The following is a 19,931-nucleotide window of genomic DNA, read 5'->3' as shown; positions in this document are numbered from 1 at the left end:
TCTCTCTCTCTCTCTCTCTCTCTCTCTCTCTCTCTCTGACCAAACCTCAACATACAAAGGGGTATTCTTTCGTACTCGACGCTTTAATAAACCAGTTGTCTTTGTTTATCATTCTTTATTATTAACAATTCCTAAGAAAAACGCCGAGATTATTAATATATTTTCCGAAATAAAGCTGCTTTGGGTTTTAATTTCACTGTATCAACTGTTCACTTAAAGTATTAGAGTATGTTTTAACTATAAATTGTCATCATAACGGAAGAGCTTGCCTTCATTCTCGTAGTGATAGATTGATATATAGATCTATCACATACAAACTGTTTGATGTTAATAGTCTTTAAGCTGTAATTTGACAGTGACAAAACGATGTTACACTTTATATTTCATTTTGAAAATTCATATAATTATTTAAAACTTCCTCCGTTTGGAAGGAATAGAAAGATATGTGAATAGGTAACGGCTAACTACAGTAAATAGAAAAAATGGTTCTTATGAATCTGTCCCCCTTAGCTAATGAAAACCTACGGGATAAGTTTTCCACATTTCACGCACAATCCCATTCATCCAAAGCAAAAAAACTCTATTTTTCATCTAGTTGAGCTGTCGTGTTCTTTTGCTCCGCAAACATACAGGATGCACCCAGAATATATATATATATATATATATATATATATATATATATATATATATATATATATATATATATATATATATATATATATATAATTTCATTACAACATAAAATTAATTATTTTTAGAAATACATTTCCATATTCAAAATTTCTACACGCACAGACAGAACATTCTTGCCTAGATATGGAGTAAGTCTTATATATATATATATATATATATATATATATATATATATATATATATATATATATATATATATATATATATATATATATATATATATATATATATGTGTGTGTGTGTGTGTGTGTGTGTGTGTGTGTGTGTGAGTGTGTGTGTGTGTGTGTAAAATGAAGGTGTTCAATGCTTAGTTTTACAATGCTCTACAAACGATTTTTTTTATTAAAAATCTGGCATCCAAAGCAAAGGTTACAATTGTTTTCGGTTATTTGTGTTTGAAAAATATCTTCAAACAAATTCGAACCTGAGGACTCCATCAACGAGAATTAACTAGAGTGTTCTGAGTGCATCGAATAAGCTTCCTATTGACAGCATCTCCCTCTGTAGGCTAAAATTACACAGGATAGTTAAGCGACCTAAATAAATATTCTCTCAGGGGCAGGAACACCACTACAGGACGTCGATCCATTAACAGGGATTAACAGTGCAGATCCACCGCGACAGGGTATGAAAAGGTTCTCGTTCTTAAGGCAGAATAAAGAGCCCGTGCTGGCATATAGCCGGCTTCTTGTAAAGAATTACTACAAAATAAAGTTGCGGGCTGCTCTAAGAGCAGGAGACATACTACGGGGAGGCTGGCTTACTCGAACAATAACAAAACCAACTACAAGGGAAGAATACGTCCAGAGAACCAAGGATTGCAATTTATTTGTTTTAATGTGACATTTTTAAGAAGTAAATTATTCACATTATATAAACTACGTAGAACAAAGAAAGAGGTCCACTCCGTCCACTAAACTTTCTACGAAAATGTTAAAATTGGAATAGGAATGTTGTATAAACCGCCAAATACAAAGACAACAGCAGAAGGTAAGGTAACAGTAATGTTCTGATTCTGGAATCAAACCAATAACAATAGTAAGGCAGTAAAAAAAAAGATAAAAAATAGTGACGTTGACTGGTTTTCTCAAAACAAAATTATAGATTTGATATAACAATAAACAAACGTAGGACATATATTGAAAAGCATTCATCTTTCGAGATAAAGGTTGATCTGACCCATTTACATTTACAGAAACCCGGACAAAACTTGTCAATGGAATAAATTACATTTGTGAGAGAAAATTCGGAAGTTTTTAGTTTTTATGACAAGCTGCTTTATTCATAATATACCAAGATAACATCTGATCATTATAAAAGATCTGAAGTGAAAGAAAACTCGCCATTATTTAATGACGAAATGAGAATAGCTATGAAAAGGAAACGGAAAGCAGAAGATAAAAACTTAAAAAGGAAAATTCCTGAAATGGCAGGAATGCGAAAATAACTGACATTGAAATAAGGTGGCTGACCTGATACAAAGTTAAAGGACAGATACAAGAAGCAGGTGCAGATGCGAATAAGTTGTGCCTGTCTGTAAAAGATTTAACGGATATAAAATGAAATCAACTCTCTTAGGAGGTAACAGCGAAGATCATACAAATAAATTTGCCAAGTTTTTCTTCTGTAAAAATAGAAAACTTGCATAGCAATTTTGATTCGTGTAACAAAAATCGAGCACAAGTTGTCTTTAGACCCTTAAAAAGATTAAAAAAACATACTGTGATGTCGACCTATTTCCAATGGCAAATCTTGAGACTGCAGAAAATATTTATGAAGTTTGGGAGTCACACACACACACACACAAAGTATAAACAAGATTCTACATGTACAGTGATGTAGGGCAAACGACAAACCAATTTCAAGAGTCAAGGAGATAAACAGCCTCTACGATCTTATGGATCTACATAAAACTTTCTATTTTCATCTAAAAATGAATTGTCGAAACAGTAGGCCTACTACATTTCCAACTTATCGAGCCCCTGAAAGGCATAAAATTTTACCACATAATCAACCAGTCTTCAAAAGAAAAACGAAAATCACTCCACTACAACAGCATCACGCTCTGTGATGAATGATCCGTTGAAATGCATTGGTGATGGTGAATGTGTTACATTAATGTTACTGGACCTAAGTGTACCCTATAACACAGTAGTAAATGTGTTTAGAATACAAGGAGCGATGGACGAAGGGCACAAACAAAGCATTAAAATGGACTTAGAATTATTTGATATACAAACACTTCAAAGAGCAAATTATAAATAGTTAATCAATGCAAGCAAATCCTATAAAGGGAAACACTATGAGGCAGTGGTCGAGGGCTACGTGATTTAGTATATACGCTATCAGACTATCATAGCTGATTTTTAAAAATGAAGTCAAGTGTAAAATTTTCACAAATTATATCAGTTTTGCCTAGCCATAGGCAGTGTTGAAAATAGCATATCCAGAACATGGACCAAAATGTAGGATGTAAAGTTGAACGGATCAAAAAACCGGAACTAAACTGGAGCAAAATTGAATGGTTATCAGTCGGTACAAAAGGAACTTGCAATCGAGTTTTCTTTACAGCCGCTACAACGTATGTAATCAAGGCCACCGCGCCCCATGAAACCTTAACCACGGCCCGGTGGTGGCCTATCCTATATCGTTGCCAGAAGCACGATTATGGCTGTCTTTAACCCTAAATAAAATAAAAACTACTGAGGCTAGAGGGCTGTAATTTGGTATATTTGATAATTGGAGGGTGAATGATCAACGTAACAATTTGCAGCCCTCTAGCCTCAGTAGTTTTAAGATATGAGGGCGGACAGAAAAGTACGGACAGAGAAAGTGCGGACAAAAAAAAGTGCCGACGGACAGACAAAGGCAGCACAATAGTTTTCTTTTACATAAAACTAAAAATCTGGAGCACTGATTGATAAACAGTTTACTGTGCTAGATCAGATGCTAAATTTAGTGGAAATTTGCCCACACCATTTCAGAAATGTAGCTTTCATTAAGAAGTATTAAAATATGGAAATATTATAAATAAATGTACCTTCATAAATAGATGATTTGAGAGCTGTGAGTGACGTCATAAAATTGTTGCCAAATGACTTACTGCGGCTGAAATGATTGTAGAAAGGCAGCCCTATTAATAACGGATAATGAGATGGCAAAGTCATTCCAGTCATAACTTGAGATATTTGCTGGTTGTGCGTTGAAGCTAGATTTGTCTGCTGAATATGTGTTTTAACCCACATTGTGATACAAAATAAGAAAACGAGATATATATGAAGAAACCGGGGTCGTATACCGCTTTACGATTAACTACGCGCAAGAGTGCTGGTTTTAAATTATTATATAGATTAATAAAACCAAGATACGTTAGATAGTGAAAAAGGTCTTTTGACTACATGGCTCCCACACTTCTCGATAAGTTGCCCTAGAAATTTAAGAGAGTGTTATTATTATTATTATTATTATTATTATTATTATTATTATTATTATTATTATTATTATTATTATTATTAAATTGGTCTGTCACAGTCGTCCTATTCTACTGGGTGGTTTTTATAGTGTGGGGTTCCGGGTTGCATCCTGCCTCCTTAGGAGTCCATCACTTTTCTCACTATTGCGCTGTTTCTAGTAGCACACTCTTATACGTGAGTCCTGGAGCTACTTCGGCATCTAGTTTTTCCAGATTCCTTTTCATGGGTCTTGGGATCGTGCCTAGTGTTCCTATGATTATGGGTACAATTTCCACTGGCATATCCCATATCCTTCTTATTTCGATTTTCAGGTCTTGATACTCATCAATTTTTTACTTTCTCATCTACCCTGGTGTATCATGGTATTACCACACCAATGAGTGATCCTTTCTTCTTGATTTTGTCAATCAACGTCACATCTGGTCTATTGGCTCGCATCACCCTATCTGTTCTGATAGTATAGTCCCAGATGATCTTTGCCTGATCTTTTTCTATCACTCCCTCAGTTTGGTGTTCGTACCACTTATTACTGCAAGCTAGCTGTTGTTTCTTGCACAGGCTCCAGTGGAGGGCTTTCGCTACTGAATCATGCCTCTTTTTGTGCTGGTTCTGTGCAAGCGCCGGACATTCGCTTGCTATATGGTTTATGGTCTCGTCTTTCATATTGCACTTCCTGCATATGGGTGAGATGTTATTTCCATCTATTGTTCTTTAGACATACCTGGTTCTTAGGGCCTGATCTTGTGCTGCTGTTAGCGTTCCTTCTGTTTCCTTCTTGAGTCTCCCCTCTGAGTTTCATCGCTGGCCAGTGCCCAGTTCTTTAGTCTGTCTCATGCACTGTCCGTTCATTGGTTTGTTGTGCCATTCCTCTGTTCTGTTTTTCATTCTCCTGTCTCTGTATATTTCTGGGTCTACGTCTACTTTTATCAGTCCTTCTCATGTACTCCTTAACCACTCGTCTTCTCTGGTTTTCAGATATTGCCCCATTGCTCTGCTCTCGATGTTGACGCAGTCCTCTATGCTTAGTAGTCCTCTCCCCCATTCCTTTCGTGTTATGTATAGTCTGTCTGTATTTGCTCTTGGGTGTAGTGTTTTGTGTATTGTCATATGTTTCCTTGTTTTCTGGTCTATGCTACGGAGTTCAGCCTTCGTCCACTCCACTACTCCTGCGCTGTATCTGATTACTTGTACTGCCCATGTTTCCGGCGTTGAGTTTTGACTTGAGTATCGCCTTAAGTCTCTGCCTATAGTCTTTCCTGATCGTGTCCATCTCTCAGTATTTTATATCCTCTCCTTCTATTATTCCCAGATATTTGTATCCTGTCTCATCTATGTGTTTGATGCTATTGCCGTCTGGTAGCTTTATCCCTTCAGTTCTTGTTACCTTGCCCCTTTGTATGTTGACCAAGGCGAATCTTTTTTTTTACTCCAAACTCCATCCTGACGACCCCAGATACAATCCTTACAGTCTGGATTAGGGTATCTATTCCTTGATGCTCTTACCATAAAGCTTGATGTCGTCCATGAACATCAGATGGTTAATTCTGTTGCCTCCCTTCTTGAGCTGGTGCCAACATACATCTGCAGTACTTTTGTCATGGGAATCATGGCTACTACGAAGAGTAGTGGGGACAGTGAGTCGCCTTGAAAGATCCCTGTCCTGATGTTAACCTCTGCTAATCTTATCCCAGAGCTTGTAGGTACTGTATTCCAGTTGCGCACTGTATTTTTTAGGAAGTTGATGGTGTTGTCCTCTGCCCCATATATTTTCAGACATTCTATTAGCCATGTGTGCGGCATCATGTCGGAGGCTTTCTTGTAGTCAATCCATGCCATGCTTAGGTTGGTTCTCCTTCTCATTACCATTTTGTCTATCAGGAACTGGTCTTTTGTTCCCCTACACTTCCTTCTGCAGCCTTTCTGTTGGTGGGGGATGGTGTTTGTATCCTCTAGGTAGTTGCATGGCCTTTCACTTATGATACCTGTTAGTAACTTCCACATTATTAGTAGGCAGGTGATAGGCCTATAGTTACTTGATATATTTCCCATGTTCTTGTCTTTCCGTACTAAGGATGTTCTCCCTGTGGTCATCTATTTTGGCACATGGTGGTTTGTGATACAATGCTGGAGTTGTTCTGGTATTCGTGGGTGTAGGGCCTTGAAGTTTTTGAGCCAATATCCACGGACTTCATCGGGACCTGGGGCTTCCCATTTGGGCATTTTCTTTAGTTGGTGTCTTACTGTGTCTGTCGCAATCTCGGTGAATCTTTTTTTATTCTCCCCATTATTATTATTATTATTATTATTATTATTATTATTATTATTATTATTATTATTATATTATTATTATTATTATTATTATTATTATTATTATTTTATTTTTTTTTTTTTTCAGATGAACCCGATTCACATGGAACAAGCCCACAGGGGCCATTGATTGAAATTCAAGTAACAGAGATGAGATAACATAAAGATATGAAATAAGAAACTATTACAAATCTTTTCTAAAACAATTACGACTCGGAAGGAAAAGTTATTCAGGATAACTGCTATACTTTTAAAGAAAACCTAGTGAGCCCCTAAGAAGGGCTCCAAAATTAGAAGTGATATAAACCTCTAGATACTACATGTATTGAAAATATGATATTACCATCTAAGAAAATTGACGTAGCTTTCATAAGAAATATTTTAATGGTGGTATGCCAATTATGCTAGTGCATGATTATAGCAACTGCCTTTATAATGTTCTATCTAGTTACTAATAAAGCAGCAGTATCTACTTGTAATGAGGATGGATACTACAGCTTGTTAATTAAGAGTTGGGCACAAAAAAGTTGGCGTGATCTATTTCAAAATAGAAAAGCAATATACCACACTGAGTGTAACTACATTTTGGAAAACATGGCTCTGTAAAATGCCGAGTTGGTTCCTGGTCGCTCTTCACTCACGCCAGCAACACTGTTATAGACACCCCAAGTTCCTGAGTCAGGTAGTTCAAATAAAAAAAAAAAGGAAGTCAGTGTCACTTCCACGCCTTATAAAAGTTTTTCCATGTGGTCTTTTTCTCAACTTTTCTGAACCACAAGCGTTACCAGTTTTTCATAGACTCGATTTCCTCACAAGCTGGAATTGTCTGTCTGCCTTTTTATCTATTATTTCCAAGGTCTCTTTGTTAAATCTACCCGGTTTATTTTTTATCTCAGTAACCAATTGCTTTTCTCCATGCACTTTCCATTAAAAAAAAAGACATGTTGACCCTTTGGGTCACTTGTGATGCAGCCAAAGTCAACTATAAAGCTTTGGTTGCGTCATTTTTGGCGATTTTACTCTTTATGTTTAGCATTTCAAAGTTTTGACATAAAATCCTAAATAATATGCAAATATTCTGGCCTAACATGACACTAAAACGACCATCGTAGCATGAGTAATGAAGCCATAGAAGGCGTTCATATGAAAAAAAAATCACTTAATACACCCAGTCTCTAAGACAGACAGGACAGACAAAGGCTTAGTGACTGAGAGAGATAAATGTTAATTTAGCTCATATAGCTCACCTTACACAACTTTTTAAAATTATTATTATTAATTATTATTATTATTATTATTATTATTATTATTATTATTATTATTATTATTATTATTATTATTATTATTATTATTATTAATCTTCACATATAAAATGCAATGCTTATTCACACATTCACCTTTTGTGTGTGCGTCACAAATAGTTTATGCGTAATGTAATTCACGCCTAACTATCACAAGATCGTAGACAAGAAAATGCAAGAAATCTAAAGTACACTTGATATATCATGAATACGCTACAGCTGCAAAATTATTATACCTAAATATTGACGTATTTTGTTTGCATGAGCACCACACTATTTTGCACTACAAATTCCTGTTTGACATCATCATAAGTCGTCGAGCCATCTCTTTAACCAGCTCGAATTAAATGTTCTGGTCACATACTTGCTTTGTGTCTTTTACTCAGTTAATAAAGAATCAGTACTGCCCTCTCCAGTTCAGCACATGTCATAAAAATCATAAGCTCAATCAGAAATTAGCTTTTAGGTTTAATATTGCGTTACATTGGTAAATCTATGTTTTATTATGGCAACGGTGTGAATCATTGTCTCAGGGTCTTTATTTCATTAATCTTCGCTTTTAATGTCTTTCTGTCCCCTCATTGACTCTCCTGTCATTGATTTGCACCTTTATCTCTCTTCTAGCTTTTTTTTCTTATTCCTCATAGAAATCATAAAAGGGACGGGATTGCAATTGCTCATTTCAAGGTGGGGTGAATGTCTAATGTCTTGAACAACAAAAACAAGAAGTAAAACGCAAACGTAAACACTGTCAGGTGTTTGTTCCCTTGACGCTTCGAAACGTTGCTTAGGTAATACCCAGGTAATCTACATACGTGGAAGCAGTGTCTGTTAAGTTTCTAGAGAGAAGCAAGACCTCTGTAGTACAGCTTTGGGTAAAAAATGTAGATACATACCGCCCTGAATTTTAACATTGTTAATTTGACGTTGAAATTTGTTTGTGACTAGGCCCATTACCGGTATCCTTCTGGTAGGCTAAAGGTTACTTGGTTGAAGCTTAGCCTAGTAGTAGAACCCACCATCGTATTCAAGTAAATGATCTCGACTAATTACCACTCACTAGGGACGAACCTACCCTAGGGTAATATGCAGAGTAGGGAGATAGCATTACCTGGGGGTGTCCAACCCCCCCCCCCACCAGGTTAGGGCATGACATCCTAGGCTAAGTCGGGGTAGGGAGGTAAGGTCTGGTTTGGTCAAGATAGGCTATGGCATTCTAGGGGTGTCCAACCCCCCCCACCAGGTCAGGGCATGACATCCTAGGTTAAGTCGGGGTAGGAAGGTAAGGTCTGGTTAGGTCAAGATAGGCTATGGCATTCTAGGAAAGATTAGGTAACGGGTAGAAGGTAAGGTCTGGTTAGGTCAAGAAGGCCAGTTTTCATGGTCAGGTTTCTCATGCCTGGACCTGGTGGGGCCCACCAGTCAGGGCATGACTCCTACTCTGGTTAGGTCAAGCATCCGATTAGGCTCCAGTTTTAAATTTTCATTGGGGTAATTTTTCTTGTGGTAAACAGTGTTCTCTGCAGTTATTCAGACACTGTATGTTGTCACCATTTAAGAGTGACACCAAATAGGCAAATTTAATATTAAGTCATTGAGTAAAATTGCCATACCAGCATGGGGTCATATTAGACAGGCTAAATACTAAAGAATTGTTCTCTTAATGAGGAAACCCTCACTGACCAATTATTATAGTAGGCATAGGCAAGGTTAATTTACCAAAGTTGGTCAGGTGTGTGACAGTTTAGGCCTAACTTGTACATATTGGTTAGTTTATTGCTGCAAAATGTTAGGCCAGACTAATATGCCAAACCAACCAGACTATAATGGCTTTACAACCAGACGTAGGTCTTGGCTGGTTCCTAGTTAAAGTACTCAGAGCTAGGTGAGATGGAAACTATGAAATTGATTTATTTAGTCATTGAACTTGTTACTTGGGTTAGTACTACTGTGGATTAGGTACATCACATACTGCTATGCATGACAACTCCATGGGGCCATCCAGGGGGGATGGGTGATGAATCCCTCCCATCCAGGTTAGGGCACAGCAACCTAGGATAGTCTAGGTTAGGTTAGAGTGCATCCATGTAGAAATGTATCTTTGATCCACCTTATAGCTGGATGCAACCCACAGTAGAAAAAGTGCACAACTCTTCTGCACTTTTACTCATATGTTTTGTGATTTGTCATTTAACAGTGGCCTACGTAGAGGTTAATCTTAGTTTAACTATTTTGTTTAATTGAACCATCATTTGTGAATACTGTAATTGCAGCTCCTTTACAAAGTTAGCAGCATTTCATTTTATTACATTAATGGTTAGAGTTCTAGTCATCTCTTAGGTTACCTGTTCTTTAGTAATTAATAAAAATAAATTTTAGTCAGAATTCTGCAACAGGTTCCTCAATATTCTGTTTGGGAAGATCCTTACAGTTGAGATGGTTATGGAATTCACAAGTATCCCAAGACAGAAAGTGTTATTGTAAATGTTTTCATATCTGAAATCCAGAATTGGATTGGCAAACCTCATTGCAATGTTTGATAGGTATTTATCCATGCTGTGATATTGTTCACTGATATAGCACCAATTAAAGTTTAGTATTGACCAGGTAATCTTCATGTACTGCACTATGTGCTAATTCAGTTGTCTGCAATACACTGATGAATATTCATATTTAATTTCAATAAATTTAACACACATTTGAAAGACATTTGTTTGCTGTTAATTTCAGATTTGCCCAAACTCATAATGCCAGAAGATGAACCCTTACTCTTCCAGGAGAAGAAAGGACCAATGGGACCTGAAAAGAACTATGTGTACAATGAAAGTGCAAACAAATTTATACCTGTTATCAGGGCTCAGAGTGGGTAAGTTGACTGTATCTTTTCTACGTTAGTACTGAAAACAAGATTTCATATAAGTAACTTACCAAGTAATACATAGCTATAGTTTCGACTTGAGCTGCAGCTTAAATTTTAAAAGTCGCTGTAGCGTTCTATTGTCTGTGTGTGGTGACTAGCCCTGCCCACTATCAGGGAACAACACAGCTGAAGAGCTCAATTCGTTTCTGCCGGCTTCTGACTGAACATTGGTTGTATGCAGCAGCTTATTTTTACTTTTTGTTACTTGTTGGTTGATATTTCTCCAGGATTTTGTGAAATACTCTTACTTTTGGTAGCCTTCGAGCTTATTAGCTTTAGTTTAGGTTTTTGAGACCTTGTATTATGTCGGACTCTAGTTCCTCCAGTATTCATTATTGTAGCGAAGGCTGCAAGACAAGACGTACGAAAGCTTCATATGATTCTCATTCTCATACTACTGTATTTGTATTAATTGTACGGGGCAAGTGTGTACTAAAGATCTTACATGTAACAAGTGCAAGGACTGGGATGATAGAAAATGGAAGGTTTTGAAAGTCCATTTGGATAAGCTTGAAAGGGATAGGACGTGGTCCCAGGAAACAAGAACCTCCATATCAACGTCAGAGAATTGAAGGCAATCCATTTAGGCCTACAATTCTCGACCGTGAACTTCCAACAAAACAGTGGTGGTCCACTTGGACAACACCACTGTTCTGTCCTACATAAGGAAGCAGGGCAGGACTCACTCCTTCTCCCTCTGCGAAGTGACAAAGGACCTCCTTCTTTGGGCAGAGCAGAATTGAACCAAGATCGTCACTCGGTCCATACAAGGAAAGTTGAACGTGTTGGCAGATGAACTGAGCTGTCGCAAACAGGTCCTTCCCACAGAATGGACCTTGGATCGCCTTCCTCTGTTTTGTTCTCCTGGTCAGACCCTTTGGCATGGGTGACAAACACCTTGCTTCAGAATTGGTCAGACTTAGACTCTATGCATTCCTGCCTTTCAGCTTGGTCAGGGAAGTGCTGAACAAATTCCAGACCCATCACAACGTAACAGTGACTGGTAGTTTCGTTCTGGCCTCTGAAAGAGTGGTTCCCAGACCTTCTGAGAATGTTAGTAGACTTCCCAAGGCTCCTTGTGCAAAGACCAGGTCTTCTCAGACAGCTTCACTTCGGAAGTTTTCACCAAGGACTATCCGCTCTTGCCCTGACAGGCTTCAGACTGTCAGGATGCTCATCAGAGTGAAAGGCTTTTCAAGACCAGCTGCAGAAGCTATTGCAAGATGTAGACATCAGTCTTCTTGCAGGGCCTACCAGGCTAAGTGGATGATATTCCACAGATGGTGTAGAAAACATAACGTCTTTTCTTCTCAGACATCTGTGACTCAGATCTTGGATTTTCTGCTCTATCTGATATCCTTTAGAGGTTTGTCTTCCTCTACCATTAGAGGATACAGGGCCATGCTGAGTTCCGTCTTTAGACACAGAGGTATGGATCTGTCGTTGAACCAGGATCATAGCGACCTAATAAAGTCTCTCAACACATCCAAACAGAGGGAGATAAACTTGGTCGCTTGGAATCTCAATGTAGCCCTGAAGTGGCTTGTAGCCCTCCTTTCGAGCCCGTTTGTTCCACGTCATTAAGGGACCTTACTTGAAAGACCCTCTTCCTTGTCGCTTTGGCTACTGCCAAGTGTATAAGTGAACTGCAGGCCATAGATAAAAGGATAGGATTCTCGCAAGGAGATGCAGTCTGCTCGTTTACTCTTGGTTTCCTGGCCAAGAACGAGGTACCATCCAAGCCATGGCCCTGTTCTTTTACTGTTAAGAATTTGATGGAGATCCTTTCCCTGGAAGAGGAAGTAAGATCTATGTACCCCTTCAGGGCCTTAAGGTATTACCTGGACAGGACCGAGAAGATCAGAGGACCCTCAAGCAACCTCTGGTGCTCTATGAAGAATCCTTCGCGACCCCTTTCTAAGAACACATTGTCGTTTCTAGGAACACATTGTCATTCTTCTTAAGGGACCTTATTACTGAGGTACATTCTCGATTTGAGAGGACATCTTGCCTTCTTTTAAGGTTAAAGCCCATGAGATCACAGCAGTCACTACCTCGTTAGCTTTTAGACATAACTTGTCCATCTCTTCTATTTTACAATCTACGTATTGGAAGTGTAAATTGATCTTCGCATTGCATTATTTGTGAGAAGTGGAAACAGTGTTTGAGAACTGCAGTACCTTGGGACCGTTGTCAGTGGCTGGCATGGTATTGGGGGACGAAGCATAGGAAGCATCCCTTTTATCCTTACCTCTTCGCCTTGATATAGGGTGTCGAGTCTTTGGGGGCCCTGGGGGTACCATGTACCTGGAGTGCCTACCACTCTTTAGTGGATGGGTGGTGGTTTTTATTTCAGTTGTTTTTATTGTGGTACTTTGCCCAGGGCAAGGGCATCTATAGACGCTTTGGTTGGCTGTCGGACATATCCTTTGCTGCAAAGCTCGCACCGAAGTAGAGGTGCTCCACGGCTATATCGCCATACCACTACAGGTTAAGATAAACATCAACCAGAGGCAGTATCTACCTGTAGTAGCTCTCTTACCAGTTCAAGAAACAACAAACATTGTATCAATGCTAGCAACTTTTCTATTTCAAAATCTTTACCATTACTGAATGTTTTGGATTAGAATATGTCCATGTATCCCACCTCCTGTCAATGTGGGATTCAGCTATGTAATTACTTGGTAATTTACTTATTTGAAAATGTTATTTTCATGATAAAATTAAGTTTCATATATGCTTACCAAGTAGTTACAGAATCGGAGCCCTCCCTCCTCCCCTCTCTTGGGCATCAGGGCACAAACGAATTGAACTCTTCAGCCGTGTTGTTCATGTTGTTCCCTGACAGTGGGTGGGGCTAGTCACCTACCCGAAAATGATAGAAGCGCTACAGCAATTTTTAAAATTTAAGCTGCCATGTGAGTTGAAACTATAGCTATGTAATTACATGGTAAATATAGGCTATATGAAACAATTTTATCATGAAAATAACATGTTCACAGAATTTCTGTACTGTAATTTTTGTACATGCAACTTACCCGTCAGATATATACTTAGCTATAGTCTCCGACGTTCCCGACAGAATTTCAAAACTCGCGGCACACGCACAGGTAGGTCAGGTGATCAACCATACCCGCCGCTGGGTGGCGGGAATAGGAACCATTCCAGTTTTCTAATCAGATTTTCTCTGTCGCTGGTTCCGGCAACATCTGTTGTTGGTTCCTCCTGCTTTGATTTTCGTTTTCTCGCTTGCTGAGGATCTATTTTGGCCTGATTTTGGTGACGTATTGATCTTTGGTTTGGCATACGCTATTGTGGACTGTTTTTTGATTTGCTTTTGGATTGTTCTTTAAGATGTCTGACGTTAATGTTTCGCCTGTGTTCCGTGTGTGTGCTAGGCAAGAATGTAAGGTGAGGTTGCCGAAAGCTGGTAGACCCTCACACTGTATGTATGAGGTGTAGGGGAATGATTGTTCTTGGACAATAGGTGCAAGGAGTGTGAGAAATTGTCTGATCAGGAATGGAAGGTTTTGTCTTCTTATCTGAAGAAGCTTGAAAAGGATAGAGTTAGGAAGGCTTCCTCCAGAAGCTCGAGTAGGTCTCGCTCTGCTGAGCACGATTTAGAAATTAACCCAGTAGACTCTCCTAATCCTTTGGTTTCAGCCCCTTCTCCCTTCATCGAACCTGTGGATTCGTCCTCTGAAATGGCTGCGATGAAAGCGGAACTTCTTTCGATGAAATCGCAACTGCGTGCGATGAAGGAAGGTAAGAGTGACAGTGATATGTGCAGTGTCCCCAGTGTAGTGGAGGGGGCGTCTGATCGGCTCCGCATTGCTCCTAGGCCTAGACCTCTTCCAAACTCCCAGGACCAGTGGAGGAGGAATGTCGAAAGTCGCAGGGAGGATGTAGAGCATCCCCAACGATCAGGCGTCCCTTCGCAGCAGATCCTGTTGTTGCATCCCAGGCTGCCTTGGATCGCCATAGAAAAGGCATCCTGAAAAAGTGTTTTCGTCGTCCTGACTGCGTCTTCTCCGAGACGTGGTTGGAGTTCGGCTGAGGAGTCGCGCCCTTTGAAGAGATCTTGGAAGGCTCCTAGAGTAGAGCGTTTGGACTCGAGCCCTGAGCGCTTCCCGGAGGATTCTCCTATTGTCAGGAAGAGAGCTCAGAGATCCCCTCCTCCTCTCCATCAGGGGTGAAGGATCGACGAAGAAGATTTTGATCGGCCTCCAGGAGCAGTTATCGGCGCTTGTTGGATCTCTTTCTAAGGACTCCTCTTCTCGTAGGAAGGATGACTTTCTTCCTGTCAAGAGTTCCAGGAAGCTCGTCTTCAACTCGTCGCTCTTCTCCTGCCAAGCTTCCTTCTTCCAGCAAGTTTTTTCTTCGTCTCATGTAGGCGCTCTTCGCCGAACAGGCGCCAGTCTCCCCAGCAGGCGCACTTGTCTTCCAGGCGCTCATCATCGGAGAGAAGCGCCTCTCCTTCCAGGCGCACTTCGCCTCACTGTACTTCTCCTTTGGGCAGGCGCTCTTCGTCCTTCCAAGCTCCCTCCCTCCTTCCGGCAGGCGCCGCTCTCCTACCAAGCCCCTCGTTTAGGGCCTCTCCTGGAAGGCTCTCATCAGTGGACAGGACCCCTCTCCTGACAGGCGCCCGTCCGGGGTCAGGCGCCATTCTCCTGGTAGGCGCTCTTCGTTGGACAGGAGTGCTTCTCCTTCCAGGCTGGCTTTCCTGATAGGCGCTCTTCTTCTCTTAAGCCTTCCTCTCCGCCTGCTGCTTTGGAGGAAGTTTCAGAAGAGGATTCTCCTAAGGACGCTGGAGTTTCGGATTACAAACGGTTGGCTTCTGGTTCTAATTCAGGAGTTTGGAGATTCTCTTTGTCATGCTGCCCCTCCTTCTCCGGGATCTTTGTGGGACAGCACCAAGTCAACTAGACCCTCTTCGTTTGTCAAGATGCGCCCCTACGATTTCGATGAGGAAGGCCTTTAAAGGAGTCGGGAGTGGATGCAATCTAAGAAGGATGCAAGCAAGACGGTTTCTCTTTCCCTCCTTTGAAACTTTTGGGAAAATCAGGAATGTGGTATGAGACCAAGGAGCCTATGGGGTTGGGGCTCCCCTCATCTGCTGACGCAGATTTCTCTAATCTGGTTGACTCCTCCAGGAGACTTTCCCTTTCTTCAGCCAAGGCGACTTGGGAATGAGTGAAATGGATCATCTCCTCAAGGGTCTTTTTAGAGTTGTGGAGGTCTTCAACTTTATGGATTGGTCTCTTGGAGCTTTTGGCCAACAGGACTCGGGATCCCGAATTCCTGTGTTTGGATGACTTCGTGAGTGTTTTGTCTTGCTTGGACAAAGCAGTGAGGGACGGTTCGGAAGTCGCTGCCTTATTGGAGCTGCTATTCTGAAGAAGAGGTCAGTATTCAGCTCTTTCCTCACAAGTCTGTGTCTCCTCTTCAGAGATCCTCTCTTCTGTTTGCTCCTTTTTCTCCTCACCTTTTCCTCAAAATTTGGTGAAGGAGATTTCTCGCTTCTAGATTATCTGAAAAGGCGACACAGGACCTTTTGGCCCAGTCATCTAAGAGGGTCAGACCTGCCGTCCCTTTCGCCAAGAAGGAGAAGGCTCCCTTTCAGGAGCCCTTTCGAGGTGGTCCTTCGTCCAGATCCTCCTTCAGGAGCAAAAGACCAGAGAGAAGAGGAAGGTCTTCCTCTCGTCCTATCAGAAGGACCAAATGAAGAAACAAGTACTCCAGACGACAGTGGGTGCCAGACTGCTTTCGCCGAGGTCTGGGCACAGAGAGGGGCGGACGACTGGTCCCTCTCCATTTTAAGAAGAGGCTACCTTATCCCCTTCAGGGAAAGTCCTCCTTTAACATCAACTCCCAGGGAGTTATCCGCCAGCTACAGGGATCCCATCAAGAACCAGGCTCTTTTTCTAGCAGTGGAACAAATGTTAGAAAAGGAAGCAATAGAACCAGTTCAAGACCTCCATTCCCGGGTTTTACAACCGTCTTTTTCTGGTTCCGAAATCCTGGGGGTTGGAGACAGGTTCTGGATGTGAGCGCCCTGAATTTCTTCGTAATCAAGACGAAATTCAAAATGGAGACTACCTCTTCGGTTCTTGCAGCTCTTCGTCCAGGGGATTGGATGGTCTCCTGGACCTGCAGGACGCTTACTTCCACATTCCCATTCATCCCCTCGTCCAAGAAAGTTCCTGAGGTTAAGTGATTCGGGAAAAGTTTTTCAATTCAGGTCCCTGTGCTTTGGGTCTTTCGACGGCCCCACAAGTGTTCACGGGCATCTTAAGGAATGTGGCACGCTGGCTTCATTTAGAGGAGTGAGGATATCAATGTATCTCGACGATTGGCTGATTCGAGCTCAATCAAAGGACAGTTGTCTGGAGTACTTGTCGATCACCCTAAATATGACACAGTCCCTTGGACTATTAGTAAACCTTCAGAAATCCCAGGTTGTTCCGCAGCAGAGCATTGTTTACCTGGGGATTCTGATGGATTCTCGGGATTTTCTAGCCTTTCCATCCCAAGAGAGAATAGATCGCTGCATAGAAAAGGTGACAGTTTTTCTAAGGAGAAAACATTGTTCAGCGAGGGGAGTGGATGAGTCTGCTGGGGACCATTTCCTCGCTGGAACAGTTCGTCTCCTTGGGAAAACTTCATCTGAGACCTCTTCAGTTTTTCCTAAAGGAGAGTTGGGACCAGAAGTCTCAGGACTTAGCAACTTTGTTCCAAATTTCGGACAAGATAAAAGAGGATCTCAACTGGTGGTTAGACCCTCGAAAATTATGCCAAGGAATGTCTCTTCAGTTACCGAGCCCTACCCTAGTGTTGTTCTCAGACGCCTCGGAGTCGGGATGGGGGGCAACACTAGGGTCGAAGAAGTGTCAGGCACCTGGGAGGAGACCAGGTGAACTGGCACATCAACAAGAAAGAGCTATCAGCAGTTCATTTGGCTCTCATCAAGTTCGAGTTCCTTGTCGCAGGACAAGTAGTCCAAGTGAACTCAGACAACACTACTGCCCTGGCTTATATAAGGAAACAGGGAGGAACACACTCCTTCTCCCTTTACGAAACGGCAAAAACGTTGCTGTTATGGGCTCAGGAGAGGAGGATCAGACTCCTCACCAGATTTGTACAGGAGAGAGGAATGTGAGGGCCGACCTTCTCAGCAGGAAGGATCAGGTCCTTCCCACAGAGTGGACTCTCCATTCAGAAGTCTGCGAAAGACTGTGGAACCTGTGGGGAAGGACGAATATCGACCTCTTTGCAACCCACTGGAATGCAAGGCTAGAAAACTACTGCTCTCCGATATCGGACCCCAGAGCAGTTGCAATAGACAGTCTTCTCCTAGATTGGACAGGATTAGACGGGTATGCCTTTCCCCCATTCAAGATCCTGGGAGAAGTGGTAAGAAAGTTTGCATCATCGGAAGGCGCGAGACTGACACTAGTAGCTCCGTTTTGGCCAGCTCAAGATTGGTTCACAGAGGTACTGGAATGGATAGTAGATTTTCCAAGATCGCTTCCCACACAGGAACGATCTTCTCAAACAGCCCCACTTCAACAGATTCCACAAGAATCTCCCGCTCTCAGTCTAACTGCCTTCAGACTATCGAAGGTCTGGTCAGAGCGAAGGGTTTTTCGCACAAAGCTGCGAAAGGCTATTGCAAGAGCCAGGAGATCCTCAACCCTTCGCGTCTACCAGTCGAAGTGGGAGGTCTTTAGAAGATGGTGCAGGACCAATAAGATATCCTCTTCCAGTACCTCTGTGACAAACATTGCTGATTTCTTTATCTTCCTGAGGGAACATTGCAACCTCGCTGTATCCACAATTAAAGGGATACAGGAGTATGTTATCTTCAGTTTTCAGACACAGAGATCTGAATATCTCGGAAAACAGAGACCTTCATGACCTTATAAGGTCTTTTGAAACGTCAAAATTCATGACTTGAAACCTCCCAGTTGGAATCTAGACATAGTTTTGAAATTCTTAATGTCTAAAAAATTGAACCTCCTCATCAAGCTTCCTTCAGGGATCTCACCAGGAAGTCACTTTTCCTCTTTGCCCTTGCCTCAGCTAAGAGAATAAGTGAAATACAAGCCTTAGACGGCAAAGTTGGTTTTAAGGAAGGTTCGGCTATATGCTCCTTTAAACCATTCTTTCTAGCAAAGAATGAGAATCCTTCTAAACCGTACAAGAACCTTTGAATTAAAAGGTCTTTCTTCTGTGACAGGACATGAGTTGAGAGGACTCTATGCCCTGTCAGGAGCCTTAAATTTACTTAGAAAGAAGAAATCTCTGGGAGGATCGGTTGAAAGTCTTTGGTGCTCTGTCAGGAATCCTTCAAGAGCGATCTCAAAGAATGCGCTGTCCTTTTTATTAAGGACGTCATCAAGGAAGCGCATATCTCATGTGAAGATGAGCACTTTAAGCTCCTTAGAGTGAAAGCACATTGAAGTGAGAGCCATTGCTACATCCTTGGCTTTTCACAAGACGTTGTCTCTCCAGTCTATTATAGAGGCAACCTATTGAGTGTAATTCAACGTTTGCATCTCATTATTTACGAGATATTAGAGTAACGTATGATAAGTGCTTCTCTCTAGAGCGCACGTATCTGCGGATTCGGTGCTGGGACAGGGGAGCTGAATCCAATCCTATTTAGTTTAGTTAATTTAGTTGTTTTTTAGGCTTGGTGGTGTGTGTTTTTTATGGTTGGTTGAAAGAGGGTGATGGAATTTTGCTTCCCCTTTCAATTCTTATCACTAACAAGGTTAGGATTGGTCAGGTGGTCGGGATTGGTTGTCATGTTCCTTGTAATTTGTATGGACACCTAGCTCTGTCATGTAAGAGGATAGCCCCATTGATACGATTCAGGTGTAGGCTCGGTCATGTAAGTGGGTCAGCCCCTTTGACACGATCCGCTATAGGCTCGGCCATGTTAGTGGGTCATCCCCATTGGCACGATCCAGAAGGGCTGTCAGTCACAGGTCACATCCTCGCTGAAGCTCCTGAGGCAAGCAGACTCATAGACAGTATCCATGAAGTCTTCTGCCCAATCAGGTAAGAACCATGGTTTTTGTTTATCCTACAACATATGTTGTTTTCCCGTTTTTAGTTATTTTCTGTCTCTTGCCCTCCTCCAAGGGTGCCATTCAGCTAAGTATATATCTGACGGGTAAGTTGCATGTACAAAAATGATATTTTTATGATAAAATAAAGTTTTGTACATAC

General features: G+C 41.3%; 1 protein-coding gene across 1 annotated transcript in view; it reads left to right on the top strand.

Moving 5' to 3' along the window:
- Window positions 1-8,440: 8,440 nt before the first annotated feature.
- The window catches only part of LOC136850672 (RUS family member 1), a 65,338-nt gene continuing 53,847 nt past the window's right edge, over window positions 8,441-19,931 (top strand). The window contains 2 exon segments of the mRNA XM_067124452.1: window positions 8,441-8,576; window positions 10,505-10,640. Coding sequence (XP_066980553.1) covers window positions 10,522-10,640 — 119 coding nt within the window. The 5' untranslated portion in view covers window positions 8,441-8,576; window positions 10,505-10,521.

The sequence above is a fragment of the Macrobrachium rosenbergii genome, chromosome 22 (genome assembly GCF_040412425.1).
Source record: "Macrobrachium rosenbergii isolate ZJJX-2024 chromosome 22, ASM4041242v1, whole genome shotgun sequence".
In the NCBI taxonomy this organism is placed as follows: Eukaryota; Metazoa; Arthropoda; class Malacostraca; order Decapoda; family Palaemonidae; genus Macrobrachium; species Macrobrachium rosenbergii.
The sequence above is the reverse complement of the archived record's forward strand: the minus strand, read 5'-3'. Positions and strand labels throughout refer to the sequence as shown.